Source organism: Hippocampus comes, unplaced genomic scaffold, assembly GCF_001891065.2.
Source record: "Hippocampus comes isolate QL1 unplaced genomic scaffold, H_comes_QL1_v1.1 scaffold397, whole genome shotgun sequence".
Taxonomy (NCBI): Eukaryota; Metazoa; Chordata; class Actinopteri; order Syngnathiformes; family Syngnathidae; genus Hippocampus; species Hippocampus comes.
The window spans coordinates 20,660-43,682 of record NW_017804968.1 but is presented as its reverse complement, the minus strand read 5'-3'; the positions used below and the strand labels follow the sequence as shown (position 1 = coordinate 43,682).

At 45.3% G+C, this 23,023-nt stretch overlaps 3 protein-coding genes across 12 annotated transcripts in view; 2 read left to right on the top strand and 1 right to left on the bottom strand.

Annotated features, from left to right (window-relative positions):
* Nucleotides 1-7,683, top strand: part of LOC109527948 (inactive serine protease 35-like) — an 11,406-nt gene extending 3,723 nt beyond the window's left edge. The window contains exon 3 of the mRNA XM_019890188.1: nucleotides 7,564-7,683. Within this exon, the coding sequence (XP_019745747.1) occupies nucleotides 7,564-7,656 (93 nt within the window). The 3' untranslated portion in view covers nucleotides 7,657-7,683. The remainder of the gene's footprint in view (nucleotides 1-7,563) is intronic.
* LOC109527905 (clathrin coat assembly protein AP180-like) lies at nucleotides 124-18,505 on the bottom strand. 10 transcript variants are annotated; one of them, XM_019890085.1, is made up of 25 exons: nucleotides 17,698-18,505; nucleotides 17,378-17,602; nucleotides 13,805-13,947; nucleotides 13,635-13,710; nucleotides 13,402-13,504; nucleotides 13,228-13,321; nucleotides 12,932-13,043; nucleotides 12,173-12,279; nucleotides 11,971-12,012; nucleotides 10,944-11,017; nucleotides 10,538-10,543; nucleotides 9,764-9,776; nucleotides 9,543-9,679; nucleotides 9,282-9,355; nucleotides 9,135-9,149; nucleotides 8,087-8,263; nucleotides 6,512-6,610; nucleotides 4,048-4,140; nucleotides 3,528-3,599; nucleotides 2,558-2,644; nucleotides 2,375-2,436; nucleotides 1,403-1,435; nucleotides 805-876; nucleotides 607-717; nucleotides 124-422 (listed from the first exon to the last, which is right to left on the bottom strand). In XM_019890085.1, exons 2-24 carry the CDS (start codon nucleotides 17,505-17,507, stop codon nucleotides 631-633), a joined length of 1,908 nt encoding a protein of 635 aa, XP_019745644.1. In that variant the 5' UTR covers nucleotides 17,508-17,602; nucleotides 17,698-18,505; the 3' UTR covers nucleotides 124-422; nucleotides 607-630. The 10 variants fall into 10 exon arrangements, with proteins under 10 accessions (XP_019745644.1, XP_019745663.1, XP_019745673.1 ...); XM_019890104.1 differs by lacking the exon at nucleotides 17,698-18,505 and having other exon boundaries at nucleotides 2,558-2,629; nucleotides 17,378-17,507; XM_019890114.1 differs by lacking the exons at nucleotides 1,403-1,435; nucleotides 17,698-18,505 and having other exon boundaries at nucleotides 17,378-17,507.
* LOC109527553 (phosphoacetylglucosamine mutase-like) overlaps nucleotides 12,963-23,023 on the top strand; it is an 11,644-nt gene continuing 1,583 nt past the window's right edge. Inside the window, exons 1-13 of the mRNA XM_019889547.1 lie at nucleotides 12,963-13,058; nucleotides 19,066-19,177; nucleotides 19,676-19,884; nucleotides 19,950-20,134; nucleotides 20,512-20,579; nucleotides 20,661-20,794; nucleotides 20,910-21,102; nucleotides 21,695-21,852; nucleotides 21,955-22,038; nucleotides 22,105-22,203; nucleotides 22,555-22,674; nucleotides 22,735-22,857; nucleotides 22,957-23,018. Coding sequence (XP_019745106.1) covers nucleotide 19,177; nucleotides 19,676-19,884; nucleotides 19,950-20,134; nucleotides 20,512-20,579; nucleotides 20,661-20,794; nucleotides 20,910-21,102; nucleotides 21,695-21,852; nucleotides 21,955-22,038; nucleotides 22,105-22,203; nucleotides 22,555-22,674; nucleotides 22,735-22,857; nucleotides 22,957-23,018 — 1,436 coding nt within the window. The 5' untranslated portion in view covers nucleotides 12,963-13,058; nucleotides 19,066-19,176. The remainder of the gene's footprint in view (nucleotides 13,059-19,065; nucleotides 19,178-19,675; nucleotides 19,885-19,949; nucleotides 20,135-20,511; nucleotides 20,580-20,660; nucleotides 20,795-20,909; nucleotides 21,103-21,694; nucleotides 21,853-21,954; nucleotides 22,039-22,104; nucleotides 22,204-22,554; nucleotides 22,675-22,734; nucleotides 22,858-22,956; nucleotides 23,019-23,023) is intronic.

The window sequence follows — 23,023 nt, the reverse complement described above, 5'->3', positions numbered from 1 at the left end:
CCGAAACACAGTCCACAATGAAGAACACGGTCCTTGTTTGCGAGATGCATAAAGAAACCACCTTACCATTCCATTCAAGTCACCTTTGTCCAGAATAATTCGAAATATGCATTCATTTTTTTTCTTTCTCTCCGCCCCCCCCTCCCCCCACCCGCCGTAATATATTAAGTAAAGTTTAACACTGATACACACACACACACACGCACACACTCACACATAAAACGGTGTTCTGTATCTAGGGTTCACATTCACGGTTGTGCTACAACAGTACAATATGGGGTAGGAGGTGGAGCGAGGGGGTGTTTTCGAGGGGTTGCAGCCTCTGGGAGCGGGTTCAGGGTTCAGGGGGCTGATGATCGGAGGGCGTGACTGAAGGGCGGCAGTGGGGCAGTGCAGACATCCAGAGCGCCACACAATACCACCTGTAACGACACATTAAAACACAGTTCGGTAATATTCAAGAGGCATTTAAGATCGGGAATTGGTTTCGGGACCACATTATAAAAACCCCTGACACAACCCCAAACAGCCACAGGGACAGGAAAATGTTTCAAGAAGAAAATATTCTTATAGTCCCTCCAACAGCAAAACCGAATGCCATTGTACCTTTTAGAAGGTCTGCGTGTCGGCCTACATGAAGTCCTTGATGTTCAGGTCATCCAGAGCGTTCCTCGGTGGGGGAGGCTTTCTGGGGCTCTGAGTCATTCCAGGGGACATCTGCGTACACGCGCACACACGCCCCACTCGGAATCAACAATGCCGATAAAATGTACTCTTTGTGGGCAAATCTTCATGCTAGGTTACCGGGGCGCCGGTGGCAGGGAAGCCCGGCCTAACCAAAGGCATCATGGGAACTCCAACACCCGGTGCCCCAGGCTTTTCAATGAGACACACAGAACAGGAGACGCTAAGACACGAGTGTGACATTGAAACGGAGGCTGTGTTCAGAATCCTTCACTCAGTCGTCGTCACTTTGCGGGGATTTTTCTCGAGTGGGCTCGGGTCGTGGGATTTCTCTCGGCTCTCCTATATTTCCGTGTGGCAAATAACTTGCAGTGACTTGAACGATCCTAGCGTGACTGTAGATCGTCGCTGTCTGGTGTAATCTTCGTCAATATAACAAACGACAAGGGGACAGACTAACAGTATTCATTGAGAGAATAAAAAAGGAAACAAACCATATTTGGGCAATTGAGCTTTAGTGCAACATACTCGAACAGCAATACAAAATGGCAAACGGCAAATATCGTAGCTCATGAGTGATTCCGAACACAGCCTGACTGCGTGTGACACCTAAAAAGGGGGGGGGTTGAGGGTAATCGGCGTCCGACACTTTCCAATCATGTCCGCCATTTATTTATTTATTTGGGGGGACATTGCTGGACCGGACTGGTGCTCTTACCATTCCGTAGCCTGGGTGAGTCCCCATAAATGGCTAAAGGTGTAAAGGGGGAAGGAGAGGAGGCGGAGTTGGGGTCACTTTCATGTAAGACAACAACAATGAGAGACGCACAGCAACGAAAAGCGACACACAACACAAACCATAACACGAGTGCTTTACACGTGTTCGCATCCAAGCGTTAACTTGCCAGCATGCGAGTGAAATCGGGGGCTGTGTATGGGAAGCTGTTTCAGCATTTGTTCCATAGCCTTAATATCCATTTTCAGGTCCAAGCACAAGTATACTCTTTGTCCTCATAAATAAGACAATTCAGTACACTTGTAGAACCTCTAAAGTGCCCCCCCCCTCCGCCCCGAATTACTGTTTTGATATTCTTGCATGTTCGTCAGGCAACTTTGGCATACTAGTAGGGCAAGTACACGTTACTAGTAGTGCTGGCAAACGATTAAAATATTTAATCGCGCTTAAATGTATCATGTCATAGTTAACTCATAATTAATCCCACATTTTTATCTATTTTAAATTTCCTTTGATTTCTTTTTGTCCTATTTTTTTCCCATTCTAATGCTCTCATCAACATGGAATCGTGGATCCGTTTTCTTTGTGCAAAATGCAAATATTTACCGAAACAACAATTTTGGTTTTCAATTTTACATTAAAATTTTTCACTTGGAGCAGTTATTCAAACTTGGAGCACATTTTATTATTTTACAGCAACGTAACATCCGCTGTGACGTGGCACCACATTAATCTCGCGATTAAAAAAATTTATCCTGTTAAAACTGATTTAAATGAATGCCGATAACGCGTTAAATGGACAGCACTCGTTACTAGTGAAGCAATTTTTTTTTTCATCATGTCCCCCACCCTCTCACACAAAGATGAAACGCAAACTCAGATGAAAGCAATGCGGCTCAGTCCTACCATGCGGCTCCGCTCCATGCTCACACGTAAGACACAGACAACATTTACCATGGGGGCACCCCAGCTGGGGGGAGCTACCTGAGGTGCCGCTGGGGATCCCATCGTCAGATCTGATTCGGCAGGAATAGAATGAGAGACACAACAAGGCACTTACTGCAAAATGACTTTTCTTCTTGAACGCACCACAACCTTAACGTAGAAATTTGCCGTGACTCAAAAAGGACGACTTACTACTCGCCACGTTAGCCATGGAGGTGTCAACATCGCCCGCCTGGGGGGTCAGGGTGGGCTTCATTACATCCCCTAAGCCACCAAGTGCTATGAGGAGGGGGGGGGGTCGAGGGAGGATTGCAGGGGGAAGTTTGTGGGAGGATGGGAGAGGGAGACATTAGGCGGTCTTGCAACACGCAAGCTTACTACAGCACAGTACGGTTCTACTGTTGCCATGACGACAGAGGGAGGGGAGCTTTCAAGGCAAATTGAAGTGACACCTGTTTAAATAGGACATGTGGATGCTTCCAGCTAACCAAAAAAAAAAAAAAACTACATTTACCTTCTCAAAAAAATTAGATGATTGAAATATTTTCAGTGTGTCATATCCACATTTTAACATGTCAAAGGGACGGGAAGGCGCACTCCCCTCATGGTCTGTTTGTGTAATTTGTGTGGAATAATTTCAGTGGTCGTGTGTAAAATTGAGTCTTGGCTAATCGTGTATCTCGATGCATGCGTGTTGATACAATATCGTGTCTGTTTCTGTGTCATTTTGTGTCCGTCCGTTTGTGTACAGCAAAGAGCTAAGCGCAGCGCTCACGCACTGCAATGCAGCACTTGCACCGCTGCGCGTGAAAAGAAGCAAGAGTGGGGGGCGCTGGGAGGGGGAAACTCACCGAGTCAAATGGCAGGAAGCAAGCAATGAGCCAGCCCAAGAGCCACAAGCGGAAGAGACGAAGCAGGAGGAAGAGAACAAAAATGAGAGCCAGCGAGGGAGCGTCAAAAGTAAGAAAAACACAAAGATGCCAAAGTCCAGAATGACAGAACTCTGGTGGCGATTAGAGGAGGGGGGGACAAACTCAAAGCTGCACACTTTTAGTTGTCGCGTTTTGCTGTTTGGTTCCCGTTGTATTTTTTTTTTCATTACCGATACCACTTTTGACCTCCTACTACCTTAAGATGAAGAACGCAATTAGTCTACTTTTACCTGAGATAAGTTCTGCTCCGGGGGTGGCGGCAGCGGCCGCCGAAGCATCGCCTCCTCCGGCTCCAGTGGACTCTGTCGGGTCAACCCAACAGAGCCACGCAAAACATCATATCCATTGCAGCGTGAAGGAAGAAGAAGATACAGTCAGCCTGGGAGCCTCACGCTGCTAATGCCAAAACATGAGGAGAGTTAGACAGGGCAGATGGTGATATACATCCAAAATTACTCTTCAAATGAGCGATAAACGCGATTAATTGACATCCAACACACCAGACGGCTTCAAAAATGTCTTCCCTCACACACATTTAAACACATTTTCGGTGTTCACTTGTATATTTTTGCAGATTTCGCATTAGAAACTTATAGCCCATTATTTGCTGGAGGAAAAAAAAAGCTGTTTTTGTGCACACTCCAAAGCGCCGGTTCCACCAAAAATTCTGCAATAGTCAGGGAACGACGTATTGGAAAGAAATAAAAACTTTTAACACCGTTGTCACGTTCATCATGTGAGGCTACCCACCACAAAATAGGCTCATGATGTCTCTGCTGTCAGTTTTGGGTGGGGGTACGGAAGAATGGATGGGTGGGATGGCTGAGGAGTCGAATAAATCCGCTGGGGGGAGGGAGGGAGGGAGGGGGGGGGGTGAATGGAGTGACATTTCACATGATACAATAAACCTTGACGCACACAAGTTTCCTCAAATAGTGGGCCGCTCGAACTGCCCCTCCCCACTTGAGGAAACGCTCTTTATGTAGCATGCAGAACATGCTAAAGAAGAAAGCGGAATTCCCCCTCCCCGCCCTAAAAAGGTCATTTTATCTTTTCAAGGCCGCCGCGTGACACGTTGAAGCAGGAAGTGAGAGCACACCATAGGAGGGGGTACCTGCTGTGAACAAGTCAACTGTGAGCGTGGCCTCTGCTTGGGTATCTGACGTCGGGGCAAAGAAGGCTACAAACACGGCCCAGATGCTCAATCGTGACAGCAGGCAAGTCGATTACGAGAGTCTTTGCATTCAATGTGAAATGATTCAGGCAGTGACGGGCGGTACATTTGGCAACCTGACCTTCTAACTTGACCTATGCTAACATTATCACATCCTAAGAGTAGAAACTATCGATAATTGACCATAAGCAACCAATCAGAAGACAGAAGAATGCCAATATTATTGAGGGCCAGCGTTCTGGCGCTGTGAGGAAATCTCAACTCTGATTGGTTCGAAAGACGTTTGTTACATCAGCCAGCATGTGGCGCACCTCCATTCTCAAGTTTGCTCAGACCGCCCGCCACTGGATTCAGGCAACAAAATGCATTTGAAGAGCAGAGTAGCGCGGGCACGCATCCGACATTTTACCACTGAAAAGGTCGGTCGTAGGGTGGGCGTCGGGAGCTACGGTCGCCGCGGATGCAGAAGTGAAGACAGATGACGGGGAGGCGGGGGCCACCACGGAGCTAAAACATGACTTTTCCACATCAAAAAGGCCTAGACCCGAAGGCGCTGTGGCAGCAGTGCTCCCGTCCGAAAGAGCGAAGGTGTCTTGTAAGACGTGATGGGGGTGACATGTGGAGGAAGTGATGTTAGAAGTTAAAAACAAAACTGAAAATGGAATTTTGCTGTGGTCATGAAAGCTGAGATGGAGGATCGAGGAATGCTGCATTCAAGAAAACTGGATAGTTGAACATGTAATTAATGATGATGACACCCTGACCTACTTAAAATTATTTGCTCAAAAATCCTGCGGAAGAAAAAGCATTTTCATTTACCGCTGTACTTACTGTTTTTCATCTGATGGTCTTATATTCATTGCCTATTTATTTTACTGTATTTATGACTTAATCCCGATGTTAGCGTAGCTTAGCGATAGATTACTGCGCCTTCCAATTTGCCGACAAAAATGTAGTTACGTCACCACAGGAATGCCGTTGTAACCCAAGAATCCACGAGAGATAGATACTGGTGGTGTTCTGCAAAGCCCTATCCTAGGTCCACAGGTTTTTACTTTATACTCTGTGGAGCTCTTCAAGCCCCGATACCAGTCAATTACTTGGCATTCTACTCCAAAAGCTAGTTAATTAAGGTACAGGGGAGACCTTGGTATTTGCGATTGGAAAACCGGTGGTCTGTTAGAACCAGCTCCCAATAACTTGATTCCTAGGAATCATTTGTTTGGTTGCCTGACGATTCCGCATAGAAAAAACAAACGAGTACCACTACTGGTAAAGCCGCTCGTGTCATGACGAAAACAAAAGCAGTGCTTTGTCGCCATCTTGTCGCAATTCTCAACAGATGTTCACTATTTGCGGTCGGGCTCGGCCCTTATCATCCACAAATAGCAGTTGAACACTTCAAATGAAAATTGATCTGTAAACAGAGTCATGGTAAATTACGTTCGACTTTCCCAGTTTCCTTGAATGCAGCTGAGCAGCCCCCACACGCCCCATGTTGTCACTTGTGGGCTAACAGTCAAAGGTGGCGTCTGTTTCACTTGACGGGCCGCCATTACCTTCACACCTGAAAAAAGTATCTCTTCACATATCGACGGAGCGGCCACCTGCCCGCATCCTTTTGTTCCAAAGAAGTGTGAAGACGATTGCTTAAACGAGAGCAGGAAGTCCTTTGTCTTCTGTCTCCGTGGCAACAAGCAGCACAGATGGCAGCAGTTGTTGACTTGAGCTGGCCTTTCTTTCTCCATCTTACCAACCCATTTATGTATGCTTGGAAACAGTTTGGGGAAAAAGGCCCTTTCATCTTCCGCAGAGCAAGGTCGTAATCATGATTCAAACCCAGACCATCGCATATGTGAGGCAGATGTGCGAGCCACTTAGCCACAGACGCACTTTATAACATAACTAAGGCCTGACTGATTCTTTTTTTTTTTTTAACGAGTGGGTTAGTGGAATTTTATTCTGCCAAATATCCAAATCAGCATCGACCTCCAAAAATCCATATCGATCGGGCCCCAAACATAACAATGAGTCACCCACCAGCTCCGGCTGCAGCTCCTGCGGCGGGCGTTGCGGCGGCTCCGCCCTCAGCTGCCGCGGCGGAGGCCTCGGCGGCGGCGGCAGGTGCGGCGAAGGCATCTGAGGTTTTACCGCACAAAAACCCCAGCGGACGGGAGAAAAGGGAAAAGAAAATGAGATGCCGAAGAGAAGAAGGAAAGACGCCGCAGCTTCTGGCGTGGGACACAAAGGTGGACGGACGAATGGGAGCACAGACGAGGAGGCATTCTAACGTGACGGCACGGAGAGTACAGTCGTCGCTCCGTACGCGGTGATGCCACGGGGCAAGCGTTTGATAGACAAGACGGGCTTTTCTCAAACGCGGCGAAAAGCAAGTCAATCAAACTGAAGTGTCGATGAAAAAGTCGTTTGAACGTTTGTTCCATATCCTTGGATATCTGCATTTCAGATCGAAGGACGAGTATGCTCTTTGTGTTCACTCGTCCCAATGACGGCATCAAGATATGGGAAAAAAAAAAAAATTCGACAAGTGCACTGAAATGTCTTCTGAGTGAGGACAAAGAGCACAATAGTACCTGGACCTTAAGCTGTAGACAGGAAGCATGATGGAATAAATGCTCAAATGGCTTTCCATCAGTGTTTGAGAAGCCGATTGCGTCGGGCAGGTTGAACACATCAATGCGTTGCCACGGATTGATTGCTCGGCTTGTCGCATTTGGAAATAAAGTGGAACTGCCCCAAGTTGAACAACACACGCCCCCGAAGTGGCTCCGAGCGCCATCCAGCCACCATCTAACTGGCGTCACCCTCAGACTTAAGCGTAACTTCACGTGATCGGAGTCAGGGCGTGCCCAAGAAGTGCACGGAAGGTGATCGCTTGTTGTGCGTGAACTATCAAAATCAGTATCATTTTTTTTAAAGTCCACGTTTATGTATCATTGCTTTCGGGACTAAACCTCCAAAGGTCCAAATATAGTCAATTTCATATTTTTCCAAAATCGATACTACTGGTCTATCCCCACGTCGCCTGTTATTTCCACACGTTATTCAGCAATTTCAAGTATTGAAAATAGCTGATGGCTCACTCTGCGGGAGCTGTGCAGCATTATGTCGCCTCAAGATTGAATATCTGGAGTTTTTTGTTGTTGTTGTTTTTTTTTTTTTAGACAATGAGTGAAATTGTTCGGTTGGAAGACATTTGAGTCCACTTGATTAGTTGAAAATAGATCGTTGTAATACGTTGCTGCTGAAGAACATCTCCTGTTGAGTCTTCCTGTTCTTTTCCTGCTCTTTGGTGCAGCTTAAGGCAATTGTTGAGTTAACTTGTTTCACTTTGTTTTTTTTTGTATGAACGAACTAGCATCCGGGGACAGATCATCTCCAACCTGAGTGGTTCCACTGTGATAGCAAAGCTCATGTGGCTACAATTTTTTTAGATTACAGCCTGTTTTGGCACTCGAAACGGGGCTGTAATTGAAATATACCCGTGCATGCAGCTAAGTGTGGCATCACATCATCAGGCGGGTTCTGGGTGGGGTTTGAGCTTCCCAGAGAGGATGTGAGGTAGACAACCCCACTCCCTGGGAGCCCACTAACCTCCTAACAGATCCATATTGGTGGCGCCAGGGGAGGTGGCGGTCGCTGTGCTAGCGGGAGGAGCTAGAGGGACTCCAGCTTCTGGTGCCGCGGGGGCGGGCGCGGAGGCGGCGGCAGGGGAGGAGGCGGCGGCCTCCGCTGCCAGGGTGGGCTCGGCTAGCAAGGAATCGCCCATTTCTGAGGAAAGGGGTGAGGGGGTTGTGCGCGGGGTTAAGGGTGCAGGGGTTTGCAGACCCCGCCCCCCCAAATAAAGTAAGCCCAACCCACGTTGAGGGGGTAGAAAAATGAAAATGAAGCCCAATTAAAGCAAAATTCCAGTCAACAAATTTCAAACGAAAAACAAATTGGCCCCCAAATTCAGACAATGGAGGATGTGGGAGGGAGAGGGAAGAGAGAGAGAAAGAGAGAGAGACAAGAAGACCACTGAGACTAAGAGAGATCTTAGGGGAGATAAACAAGGAGGTCAGCAAGACACATCGAGAGTCGAACAGGATCCAGAACACACCCAAACACTGTCTAAACATTTAAACTCAACATATAGACAAAAAAAAGCAGTATTCTCGGGCACAACTGCACCCACGTACTTCATCTGGAGAGTTTCGGAGTTTCAAAAAAAAAGCTATCATCATCTCCAGAAATGGCGATGAGTTAAATGTGCGCGGATTGCTACAGACATCTGCTCGTCAGTGGAAGTCGGCTGGAACAAGTTTTGCTCTGACGAAGCAATAAGTGAAAATGGAAAAATGCTGACATCATCAAAAGCCAACACTTTGGCCCTGTGAGGATAAATTTGAAATGTGAGAGTGGTGAAAAAAAAATATCCCTGTTGGTAATATCTCTAGGCAGATGAGATTGGCATGGCAACACAGAGAGGCTGGAACCCGATTGGACAAAAACAATCCAATGTGTACTTGAAGCATTGCAGCCAAGAGAAAAATATGAAATTCATCGAATAGACTACTGGGAATAAATAGTGTTGCTTTCAATTTGTGTTTGGGCCAGCGGGGAAGGCCTTGGAAAAACATGGAGGCACCAGAAAAGCACTCACCTGATCCGAGAAGGTCTGTGAAAAGAGCGACACAAGATGTCGTTCATTAGCCACTTGATGATCTGCCATCCTTTAAATTCCATCTCATGTTTTTATCATTTCTATTTTTTTGCAGTGGTTTGGAGAATCGCGGACGTGGGGTCTTACCTCCCCAGGACGTGGGGCCGGCAGAGGCTGCTGGGGGGCCAGAGGAGGACAGAGGATCCAGGTCCAACAAGGAACTGAATAAAAGGTAGAATCCGTGAGCGAACGGTTCATCATTTGATCTTTAAAGCTAATTTATTTTGTGTGTGTATGCAGATAGCTCTGAAATGATGCTTCGAGTTAAAAAAAAAAAATAATAATAATAATCCAAATAATTTGAGGGCAAGGACGCAAATTATGAATTGCAATGAAGCTGGTACGTACTCTTCCGCTGGCTCGGTTGCAGCCGGAGCGGCGGCGGCGGCGGCTGCGCTCTCCCCAGGCGGGGGCTGCAGCGCGGGGACCGCGTTTGAGGATTTGGCCGGAGTGGAAGTTGGCGACACGTTGTTTGTGGGAGAACCCTGCAAGGGGGCGCACAAATCACGCTTTGCGGTCGGACACGAGGCGGAAGCAAAAGGAGAAACCAGTCGAAATGTGGCGCTTACCTTAGTCGGAGACCTGAAAGAATTGAATGAAAAAGGGAGAATTGTCATTGAATGCCGTGTGATGGGGGAACAAAAACCCCACTTGAAGAAGATATGGAATAAATGCTTGAATTAAAAACCCCCCAAAAAAATGACGTCATAATGTGATCATATGAAGGGTTCATCCCAAATGCAACACATAACATCGTACAGATTTTCTGTAACGATGTCAATTATTCCGTTTTGTGCGAAAACAGCAAATGATTCGTCTCGGGAAGAAACCCCTTCATAGGATGCGGCCTGGTCTCATGAGAATTTAGGAGGAATGTTGTCCTCATTTTACACATCATACAAAAATGTCTCCAATAATTCACACGGAATGCTAATTGTAACGTCATTTTGAATTCTTCAACCCATCTTAATATTCACCTCACCGCAAATTGACACCCCCCCCCCTTATTTGTGTCAATGAAAAGAAATTCTTTGTATGGTTTTAAACTAAATTCTTGCCAGACCGCATTGCATTATGATTCATATTGCAGGTCCGCATGAGTCGACGCACTCTTGGTTAGCGTATGCATCGCATGTATTCAAACCAACACACACACAAACTTGCTAGATGAGCTAAAAGGGTACTAAACTCGATATCTATTCCCAGAGGATTGGTTCCCATGTGAATAGCGTGCCAGATTAGCTGGCTGGGATGTTATTCATTTAAAAAAAAAAAACAAGAAATACAGTGTAACATTCAAAGAGCTTGGTGGCTCCAAAAGCCAACACACAGTTTATGCTCACCCTTCACTGGTGATCCCAAATGAATGGAAAAAAAGGGGGATAAAAGACAGGAAGGGTTAAAGGGAATGATTGAAATACAGCACCGGGCTAACAGTCACCATTCAAGATCAACACTAATTGGTTCATTCATAAGTGGCCATTTTTTGGGTGGGGGGGGGGTTCAAAATGTAGACTGAAGTATGATTAAATAAAGGGCTGTTTAAATAAAAATGTAAACCGACTTTTATCCCAATTTATGTCATCAAAAAGTGTTTTATCGTAATCACCACCACGTCACCAATTTTAAATGCGATGTTTTTGAGTCTCTGAATTTGACATTTTAATGATAAAAAAAATTCCATCAGTAAAGTTGAATTTAAATAAATAAATAAATAAAGAAGAAGAAGATATGAATGACTTTATTTACCCCTTCTTGCCACCCTTTACATCCTCCAGGCCATTCATGTGCGTTTCCAGAGACTCCAGGATGCTGCTGGGAGCCTGACACACAAGAACAGCAATCACCAACGCATGAAAAATAAAAATAATCATAAGTAAATCAATAAACTTTTCATGCATTTGATACCTGGGCCTTCAGATGGGACTGAAGCAAATTAATCCAACTGTTTATGCCAGTGTAAGAACCACCAGTAGTGTCGAGTAAAATGCAAAACAGGAGAAGTGCATGTAACAGTGCCAGACGCCTGATCTGGATGAGGCGGTTCCGAATCAATATTTACCAAGAGAAAGTCATATTTTTTTAAATAAAGGTCATTTTCACCTCATAATCTTCCAAATCTGCTGAGATACGGATTTCTTAATACATCAATGTGTGCAGATCGCTACAGACGGTTTTTGCTGATCAAAGTTCCTTCCAACAAATGTCGCTCTGACTAACCACAGGATGGAAAAATGCGGACATCAAAAAGTGCGCTGGACCTGTGAGGGCAAATTTGCAATCGGATTGGAGAAACAAAATGGTCCCATCGCTGGTATTGTTTCAGTTGCATGGCCCAGCACGACTGATTCTGAAGGCCCTGGGAAGATTAGGTTGACATAGCAACACAGAAGGCCGAATCTGATTGGACCAAAAATAAAAAAATAAAAAATTCTACATTGAAACACACGATTGGAAACAGTGCAGCCAAAACAAACACAGCGAAAAGTAGAAATATGACGAGTACAAATCAAACGCGTATGTCGAGCGCGCGTGTCAAATGGAATTAGGCTCAGCATGCCGACACTCCATCCTGCAAGCAGGCACTCGGCTGTTGCTACGGTTACCGGCTCCTCCTCCGGAGGTTTAAACGGACTGTCGTCATCCGAGTCTGCCAGGTCCACCACCACGCCGGGGTGGAGACACTGGGAAGGTGTGTGGGAGGGGTAAGGGGGGGCACGGTGGTGGGTCAGATGTGGCGTGCGTGCGTGCGCGCGTGCAGTTTGCAATGACTTACGTAGTTGATGTCCGGGATGTCGTTTTTGTCAACTCCGACGGTCTGAAGGGAGAGAACTAGTGAACCACACAACTACTGTAGGTGACCCATAAGTTACTGTAATATGAGTCATTTGTCGCAGAGGATAAAGAATATATTCCGGTGAGTATCTTCAGGGTCGATGCGTCGCAAATCAGCCTGTCCGTAGCGTGTTGGCAAATACCTCTGCTAACTTCATGAACTCCCCGATCTTTGTCACCCGGGTCAGGAACCTCTTGTAGATCTCCAACGCTTCCTTACAGTCACTCTTTTTCATCTTGAAATATTTCTCTGCATTCAAAAAATATAAATACGTAATTCACAATCGGCACAGAATATATTTGATGGAGGTTCTTTAAGGAGTTAGCGGCTGTATAAAAAAAAACAAACAAACAAAAAAAGTTAGAGATGTAAAAATGAAGTTGTGACAGGAAATTTAGTTTTTTACGTGTATGATGCCTGAGGTTGTAATATACTTCATTCATTTAGTGAGTGTTAAAAAAAAAAGATTCATTAAAATATATTTTTTAAATAATTTAGCTCATGAAATATTTTTGTAAATAATCAAATCTAATTAAAAAATTTTACTTTTCATTCAATGCTAAATTAAATAATTCTAGATAAAAGAATAATAATAATGAATCATTTTACAATGCTGATTATTGTTTCATTTAAATATTTACAATTGATTTATTGTATATAATAAAATATATTTTACATTTTTTTAAACAATTTTATACACAGTTGTTTTGAATTAATGTTTTGAATTAGAAAACAAAACAATTTGAATTAATTATTTACTTGTATTCAAACATTTTTTTTTAAAGAAAAACAATTTGTATAAAATGTCTACATTTACATTGAGTTATTTTATTCAGGTACTGTTGTCAATTTAAATTTTTTTTTTACCCCTGCCTGCTTTGGAGGCGCCACTCCAACTGACCTAACATGTTGATGATGCCGTCATTGTAGGACGCGAAGAGCTTGACCAAATCCTTGAAGAGCAGCAAGAACGCCGCGTTGATGATGCCGTTGTTCAGCTCCTTGGGATGAACCTGCAAAGCAACCAGGTAAGACATTTTATCCATCCCTCCGTTTCCTCCACCGCTTATGCTGAAGAGGGTCGCGGGGGAGTTGCTGGGCACATATAAAGAGAAACGAACATTCACACCCACACCGTCATTGACATTTAGGAGGTAATTATTAACCGTGAGAAGTAGGGAAAACGTGGCGACTCACGTCAAACTCCAGAAGCGTGTCGATCTGAGTCTGCAGGACGGGCATGCCCTTCAAGAGCTTCTCTGTGGTCATGGTCCTCATCACGCCCTCGGCACTGGTTGGCAAAGCAAACATCAAATCAAGTGACGTTGCGACGATCGCGACTGCCGGTCGGCGGCGGCGGCGTTGGCGTACCCCTTCTTGACCCGAGTGAAGTCGAAAGCCATCTGGCGGTAGGCGAAGGCTTTCTCGTTCAGGTAGCGGCCGTACCGTCTGATGAATGTCGACATGTCGTAGCCTTCAAAAAGAGAAGCGACTTTAGAGCAACACGAGGAGAGAGAGCACGAATTGTATTTTTGACCACGGCTACTTTAGAGCGCCTTGTTGTTGACCCTGAGTGCTTTTCACTGTCGTTCCAACAATTTTACCGTGGGAGCCAGTTTTGTCGATGAAGTTGCTGAGGTTGAACAGCGAAGTCCTGGAGGCCAAGTACTGGATAAATCTCTGCAAGGGAAATCATGTTTTTTTTTTTTGGTTGTTTTTTGTTTTTTAAACAAAGTAGGAAGAAGCACAGGGATGCAAAGGGCTCTGCACATACTTCATTGCCGTGCACGCACATGTGGTGGGTGGTGACGAGGGCCTTGAAGACCACCACCCAGCTGGCGTTGGTGGCCCGCTCGAAAAGCGTGTCGGCCATCTGGGGGATGTTCACGTTAGTGGTGTTGGTGGCCGACACCAGGTCTGCAAAGGCAAAGGGATTGACCAACATGACACCCCCAAAACTCATTCAAGGGTCACGAAAATCACAACTGATGTGACTTTTGACAGTGTCGTTAAAGCCAGATGGGACACCTTAACATCATCTCATTATCGGTAAATTGTGCAAAAGTACTAAACTGTGTCCGGTGAGTGTGTCATAAGAGCGTCCCGAAGGCTGTGACATTGACGTCAGCGAAAAGGCGAGCGTCACGTATTGGCAGGCGGCTTCATTAATGGAAACAGACGAAGGCTGTTAAACACTGAGCAGGCCTTGGCCTTGCCGAAAATAGACTCGCCCACTCTGCTGCAGACAAGCGGCACGGTCGAGAACCTGGAGCGAGCCCACGTGCTTGCTCCATTCGCCGCTGTTGACATGACTGTACGTGCAACATGGCTGACAGTTGCCGCCCGGAGTCTGTTCAAGCGCAACCAACGGCTCCTTATGTAATATCACACAAGTGTTTATTGGACACCCTGCGCTTGCAGCAAGCACTGCTTCATCGCTCATACGCCGCCGGTCACCTCATATGATCGTTATTTGAATGAAGATAGCCACACCTGTAGTAAACAAACACGGATAATAATCATGCTAATGAGGATTGACTGAGCTAAATAAAGACTCTTACGGTAATCCACTCGTTCTAAGAATGACCTGTGAGCTCTCCTGTTGGCTACTTTAATGGGTTATGCCAACACGCTCCATTGAGAAATCAATACAAGAGATGGAGAACCAAAAAAAGATCAAGACTAGTCCTGGGAAATGGATGCGACTTGATCTAGCACCTGTGTTAAGCATACACGTAACTAAATGTTTGCGCCGTAAGAATATATCGACTCAAAGCCTCCAGTGGCTTAAATATATCCCACCGGGTCGTCACAGGGCTTTTCAATGCCACTACAATGAGGCGTTCTAAAGCCGTCACGCCAGTGCAAAGTATCTGTCCACATTTTTGCTTTTCAGTCAGGCTTTTGGGGGGCGGGGGGGCATTTTCCCTTCCTCGCTTGCCCTTGTTTTTGGCGTGCACACTCGCTGCTTACAACGAGGCGCTGTAAAGCGGCCACGCCAGCCAACTGTCTGAGGGGACGATGCATTTTTTTTTTTTTTGTGGTGTCGTCACTGGCTAATTGCGCTTTGCAATCGCGTCACATGAATGCCGATGTATGCAAAGGCACTCAAGTTTTTATATAAAATCAACAAACCTAAAATAGTGAAAATTGGCTCAACGATACGTCCCCACAATTCCGTTTCAGTTTTCCGAGTCTTTGCACGTTTTCGGCAATTATCTTTAAATATGTAGAACTGTATTTCGAAACAAGTCTCCGAATCTGCTTTACTGGGTCTCTAAAACTGACATTAGAATCACCGTGTGAGTGTCGCCATGGCAACAAGTGATCCTGCAGAGTTCTTATTAGCAAGATAGCATCATCAAGTCAGTGCAAAGAGGCTGGCTATGACATTAAAGGCACAGTACGGAAATTGTGTTCTCAACGTAGTACTAGTGCAGTCGTTCCCAAGATGCATCAGGCCAAGGCATTCGAGAAATGTCACGGGCACGCCATCAAGCAAAAAAAAATCTCACCAAAAATATGAATACTGAAATAATGTTGTCTCACTTTATTCACAAATGTACATAGTGTGCCATCCAGGCCTTTTTAATTAAGCTGGTATACTCTGCAGTGTTGCTTTTAACACAATATATTTATTTTATTTTTTTATGAGGCATGCTTTATTTTTAACATGGCCACGGGTTTGTTTATAGCCTCGGGCGTTGAGTCGGCTGACCTTGCGCAGCCTCATGTTCTCGACGAATGCCTCCTGGTGCCTCATTTGAACCACAGCCGTGGCACCTAATTTCCCGGAGGACAATTTAGTTTCATGATTCATGTTAAATACTGTTTCCAAATTGCTCAAGTTGAAGTCTGTGGCCCAGTTGCATGCCGTTATATCTTGTATTTTTGTATTGTCATGCTGATTTCTGTAATTGCGACGTGATAGTATTCAGGAGTGATTTTCGTCCAGCAGGTCCCTTCTTGAAGGGCTCAGTTACCCAAAACGTTTTTATCAGTGGCAGTGGCATGTATTTCTAGTGACACGGGTGAGCAGAATGCACGTTTCAGCAATATCTGGGTTACAAACATCCTCCTGCCGGCATGCCAAAGAAGCGCGCTGGCCTACATAGCGCAGCAGTCTCGCCTACAAATACACCACAGCACAGTCTTAAACCAGACTTTGTGTTGAGCCACATCTAATTGATCCCATAAGAGACATCCAGTGTGCAAATGAGGTTTTGAGGCGAATACGAGCATAAACCACCAATCGTGTTTTGTGTGATGGTAATGATGATGGCGTCTGAGCCTGCCAATTCTGAGGGTCAGTTTGAAGATGAGGCAAGAAAAGCAATCTAAGATTGTCGCCTTTTGCAGTGTAAATAATGCAGGACAGTCATTGGCTGATGAGTGAATTATTCACAAGGGTAGCGGATCACAATGTAAGATGCGAGAGCACCAGTGGCGGTAAAGATCAGAGCAAAAAAAAAACATGTCTGCATGTGTCTGGCTGACTCTCTCCAAGTGTTGCAAAAGGGAATTTTTTAGACAATATTCGTTAATCCACATTGCCCAAATTCCCACTTTCTCCCAAGTATAGAGACATTTTTTTTTATATTTCATAATGCATTCAACCGATTCCAACTATTCTCAAGTAAAAAAAAAAAAAAAAAAAAGCTGAGATAATGTACTTGCACAAGTGTCCTTTATAACTGGAAATTTTAGTGTTCAGAATTAACCAATCACATTCAAACTCGTATTAAAAATGCCCCAAATAAACTTCAGCTACTCGAGTAAGCCTTCCCCGACAAACCACTTGGCCAATCCTTTTTGTGAAAACTACTATAGAAATACTTGCTTACATCCAAAACACCAGATCAACACTCTGTAGAGGGAAATACATTTATTCCATCGTTTAAAAGGTTTAATAGAAAAATATTTGGGGGGGCTGGATCAGAATAATGGCAATTCAATTAATTGCAATGTGGTGTGGGGGGAGAAGGGTAGATTTCTCGTCAAAATGTAAACAGAGTTACGATCTTTGCCTCGCAGCAAAGTCAATCAGTCAATTACTGTCGACGATTCTGGATACTGTGCAGATTCTGGATACTGTGCAGACGACGCTACATGCTAACTGCTAACCCACCTGCATGCATGCAGCACTGAAGCCTTTTTTTTTTTTTCATGACTACAATGATATGGCATGCGTGCGTGATTGTGTTACTCTATGCCCTTGGCCATTATGCTTGCCAAATCATCCTTAGAGGTTAGGAGGGTTTGCACGAGACCACTAACAGCAGCCCTGCATGCAGCAAAAAAAAAGGGCCTGCCTGCCTAAACGGGGGATGGCAATACTTGTACTCACACTCCAGGTGCTTCTTCTTGGGCGCCATCACTTCGTGCGTGGTGGCCTTGCACACGGCCCTGGCCATGTCCGAACCAGTCAACTGATACTGGGCCGCAGCGATGCGGTCCGTGAGTGTCTGACCCGACATTTGGACCCTCTTCTCAGGAATACTTAAGGGGGGGGAAAAATCGATCAATCTGTATCACCACCAGCAGCACGACAAACGGGCCTGTGACCTTCTCCCTGTATAATTAGAAGAGAATGTCTCGGTGATTTACGTCATAGCAAACGGAGCTTTTTGTGGGGATGAAATGAGCTATTGCGGGGGTTGCACTTACGCGGATGCGCGCTTTTCAGCACTGTGGACAGCTCGGGAGCCACTCGGTTACGTAACGAGCCGCTCTTTTGCTCGCTCTTCAATCGAATCGTTCCAATCAACAAGCACAATTTTCCTTTTGAGGGTTAAAATCAACGCTCCATAAACCGGTTCGGATTATTCCTTTCAGTCGTCCAAAATGTGCGGCGCTTTTCTGCGGCATCCAATGCGCAAAACGTGTGCGCAAAAAAAAGAAAAATTGGAGGAGGAGGAGGAGGAGCAAAGAAGCCGCGACGGAAATCCCTATTCTCCTTTCCTCTTTATTTATTCTCCTCAATCAGTATGGCCCATCTAACTCTCCTCCCCACGCTAGAGGGAACTCAGACACGGGTGGGTGACACACCGACCGGCCCACGTCTCTTAAAGGGGGAGTAGGCACGAGTGTGGCCAGAGAAGCCAGCAGGCGTCGACTCTGTGTGCAGTTAAGGGTCAACAAATGACCGTGACATGGATTATGGTTGACTGAATCGAACCTGAGCATCGGGTCGTGAAGCTATTACCAATCAATATAAGTCCCAAAATTAAGTAGGATTTAGGTTTGCGCATATATTGCTTTGGTGCAGTGCACCAGAAGACACAAATCATGTATGTTGCCACTATACCTGTAAGTGATTTCTGTTAGCTGATTTAGCAAATGGGGATTCTGACATTGGAAAGGTTTTTTTTTATTTTGATGACCTTGCAGCCTTACTCCGTGGTATGTTGTATGACATAGACCTGGAGAGTTATGGTATGTTAGAAATAGAAGTTTGTTTTCCAACACTGTTCACGACACATTTTGAAGATGGCCAACGCAGCTCGTGCACAATACTTACTGCCCCACCCGCAATAACAGTTACATCCAACTTCGACAAAGTGACACAACACATAAAGTATATAAGTATGTCGTAATTATGTTTTCACGGGTTTTTCATTGAATGGTAATGAAGAAAAATAACTACTGGACATGTATATGACGTCACTATGGCATCGGCGTTCCTGTAATCCCCACCCCCAACACACCACCGCGTGTATCGAGAACGTCGTTAAATTATTGTGTGCCGTACTTTTTTCTCGTCCCAAGGTTCTTTAAATTTCAGAAATTGGTTTTCGTTTATTGCTTCATTTGTATGTTTAGCAAATTAACCCCGTGTGGTCCGTGTTTACCACAGGTTTCGCATTGCATTGCGTCACGTGACGTGCCACGGGGGGGGGGGAATGCTGTCCTTCCCCTCACTCGAAAACGTCCTTTAATTATTGCCTTTTTTCATCCAATTCTTGCCTCACCATATCAGCTAAGGGCATATTAAATGCACTGTTATTTTATGCGTGTGTTTATAAATTATTACAGCTCGACGCTGGGGCTAAAAGCCGCGCCCAAACGTCATGACGCACCCGGAAGTTCAGCCACGTCGCCAAAACCAAGACTCATGCAGCAAACGACTAGGTTGAAAACAACATCAGTAAGTCTGACCGAAATCAATTTGACGACAATGCAAGTTTACAAACATTTGAATGTGTTGATAGCATCAGATTGGCGTGTAGGTCTGTAGGAATTAAAATCGCGACTCGAAATAATGTGAGTCGGCGTTGGTGAGTTGGGCGTAACTTGTCATTTACACGAGTTTATGGAGTTTGAACTTTGCCTTTCTTCTTGCACTCTTGACAGTTTTATTTCTCTGACAGTATGGACATTAAAGCATATTTTAACTTGAACCCTATTACTTTATCATTAATACAGTCTTTACATAGTTTATTTTTCTTTAACTCATCTACGAATAACCCATCTGTCGTTTGTTGTTCTGTCGTTGAACTCAAAAGTTAGCCCACCTTTAATTTCAAACCTACTGCAACAGAGTATGCCTGTGCTTCCAGAAGTATTTCGGTTAAGTATGGAATCATACCAGTTACAGACTAATCACACTGCTGGCTGACTGGTGTTTTGGCGGTGTTTGTTTCAGTGATGGCCCACTTGGAGCAAGTTTCCAAACTGTCTGAGGTGCACCCCAAGCCCCCTGGTTTGGTTTTGCAGTATGGCACGGCTGGTTTCAGGACCAACGCCAGCCGTCTGGATCACGTCATGTTCCGTATGGGCCTGCTGGCCGCGTTGCGAGCCAAACAAACCAAAGCCGCCATCGGCGTCATGGTTACTGCCTCCCACAACCCCGAGGTGCTCCTTGGTTGACCCAAATTAAAGACACCTTCCTCTGTCCTAACTTTCTGTTGGTCTCGCAGGAAGACAACGGGGTGAAGCTGATTGACCCCATGGGCGAGATGGTGACGCTCGCTTGGGAGGGCTACGCCACCCGGCTGGCCAATGCGGAGCAGCAGGAGTTGCTTTCGGTGCTGGAGGACATCCTGGAGAAAGAAGACATCGACAAGAGCCAGGGGGCCTTAGTGTTTGTGGGCAAAGACACCAGGTGCTCGATAACACTGGTCAACAGAAGAAGAAAAAAATACACAAGTGCCATGAAATCACCCACATGCACAAGAGCCCAACCCAAGTTAAAAATAGGGGAAACACTTATTGATTGCATTTCTAGAAAAATAAAGACACACATTAGTTGTATTCACAGAGGATAAAGAATATATGCCCATGATTAGTCCCGTCTACATGTGTCACTATAGTGTCGATATTTATTTTTCCCTTGCTTCAATAGTTGTGACTGCACGACGATAAATGCTAAATGCTATTTGTTAGCCAATTGCGTGTTACCTTACAGCTAGCAGACATTCAAAGCGATCTGGTTGTTTCAAATACACAAGTTGTAATTCTCTCTAATATTTATTTTGGCAGGAGCAGCAGTGAAAGGCTGTCACAAGCAGTCCTGGATGGCGTATCGTCATTGGGAGGACGCAGCAAAGGTTGGCGTCACTCGCCCGTACGGTGGAGTCTATATCTTGAGTTTGAAATCTCACCTCCTCACGTACGTCTGTCCCAAAAAGACTACGGCTTGGTGACCACCCCGCAGCTTCACTACATGGTTTGCTGTCACAACACGCACGGGCAATACGGCGAGGCCACGGTGGAAGGATACTACGGGAAACTCTGCCAGGCGTTTATCGAGCTCACCAAAAATGTAAGAAAGTTCCAAAGAGTAAATTACAAGCATGTAGGCAGTTAAAGGTCATCATAAAAATAAAAACACAAATACTTAGTTACTCACCGCCTTTGTCTATGTGTGTTGCGTGGAGACACCCAACCGTACTGATGACCAGAAGCACCTGACGGTGGACGGCGCCAATGGCATCGGCGCGCTGAAGCTGCGAGAGATGGAGCGTCACCTCAAGAGAGAGCTGCAGATTTCCCTCTTCAACGAAGGTCACGGAAAGCTCAACCACCAGTGCGGGGCCGACTTTGTCAAAGTGCAGCAAAAGCCACCCACAGGTGGGTTGTGTAGCCTTTTGGATTTGTTGCAGTCGTCAATAAGACTTCAGGAGATTTGATTGGCATTGTCACGGAATGTGCCAGAAGGGATTATTGTTCTATTTTTTTATACATTCATTATAGTACTAAGTATTTTGATTGGATTTTTTTCTTGTCTTATTCCTGTATTCTTGAAATGCATTGAATTATATGTTTACATGTCATATATGATATGCATTTTAATTCAGGTTTTTATTTTTTGCCACCTACTGTTTTTTAAATTTTTTTTGTCCTTTGATGAACAAATGTACTTAATTATATAAATTCACACTTAAATTTTTTTTTTTTAGCATTTATAAATTTTTGGTAGTTCTGATTGGTTAATATCCTGATCAAATATTCATATTTTAGATCTAAAATTATTTGACTTAAATTTTTTGCATTTTTTTTAAATTGACATTAAAATATGCTATGAATATGAGTAATTTCCTATAACACTGGTCAACGCGATTTTGCAATTCTAATTTTGAAAACAAATATACAATCATAGATTTTCATCTTTTGGTTTCAACCGTCATTAACCTGAACATGTTTCATCCGGTTTCTGTGGTAGGGGTCAAGGTCCAAAGCGGCGAGCGCTGCTGCTCCTTTGACGGCGACGCCGACCGTATCGTTTATTACTACACCGACAGCGAGGACCGCTTCCACCTCCTAGACGGAGACAAGATAGCAACGCTCATCAGCACGTTCCTCAAAGAGCTGCTCATGCAGGTACGGATGGGAAACCATCGTGCCGCAAGTCAGCAGTCTCAGATGTTTAGTTTTTTGCTGCCTGGTGGTTTGGGACAGAGGCTGATCAACGTTTTTTTTCAGGCTCGCTTAAATTTAAAGATAGCTGTGGTGCAAACGGCCTACGCTAACGGCAGCTCCACGCGCTACCTGGAGGACACAATGAAGGTGAGCACACAGGTGACTACGCTTTCACAAAGGAAAGACTATACGGGCTATTGCGTGTTGGTTCAGGTGATTGTGAGGTGCACGAAGACGGGAGTGAAGCACCTCCATCACGCGGCGCAGGAGTTTGACACCAGCGTTTACTTTGAGGCTAACGGCCACGGGACGGTAAGTCACCTCGATGGATTCCAGCTAGAGTGAGCTCATTTCTCCCTGTCTTGCGAACCAGAACAGCAGCATCTACCGAGGTATGAAAGCAGTCACAATGATTAGTTGAAATGGTGTCTTCCCTGCACAGTATTAAAGGCGGTCTTATATTTGAAACGCCATTGTGAAACGCCCCCTCCCCCAAAAAAAACAAAACAGCAGCATCTACTGAGGCATATAAACAGCCTCTCAAAGGATGTAGATGGTGATAAGTACAGATTTCATTTTTATCATTTTCCTCTTTAAAAAAACAAAACAAAACAGCAATATCCCTCGCCATCACGCATTCAGTGACAACGTGTGCATGTGCAGGTGTTGTTCAGCCGTGCGGCCGAGGAAAAGATCAGACAACTGGCCGAGGACGTCAACACCGATGACACCAGGAAGAGAGCGGCCATTCTTCTGCAGCACATCATCAACGTCACCAACCAGGTACTCATCTAATAATACCAACGTAGTCATCTTAAGTCATGACCGCTTTTCCTCCCATAGACGGTAGGCGACGCCATTTCTGACATGCTGCTGATCGAGGCGATCTTGGCCTTGAAGGGAATGACGGTGCAGCAGTGGGACGCCATCTACACCGACGTGCCCAACCGGCAACTGAAAGTCAAGGCAAGGCAAACGTACGCCGCACAGTTCATTGTTGATGGTCGACGAGAGTGAATGTTAGTATCCAGTGATCGCGTGGCGCTGCCTGTGTGTGCGCGGCAGGTGTCAGACCGCCGGGTGATCGACACGACCGACGCTGAGAGACGTGCGGTGAGCCCGGCGGGGCTGG

Coding starts and splice junctions, on each gene's coding strand:
- LOC109527905 (XM_019890085.1), bottom strand. CDS start 17,507: ATGTCGGGTCAGACACTCACGGACCGCATCGCTGCGGCCCAGTATCAG. Junction 13,322..13,401: donor TTCACTCGGGTCAAGAAGGG/GTACGCCAACGC, acceptor TTTGCCAACCAG/TGCCGAGGGCGTGATGAGGA. Junction 6,611..8,086: donor CAATATGGATCTGTTAGGAG/GTTAGTGGGCTC, acceptor GTAAAACCTCAG/ATGCCTTCGCCGCACCTGCC.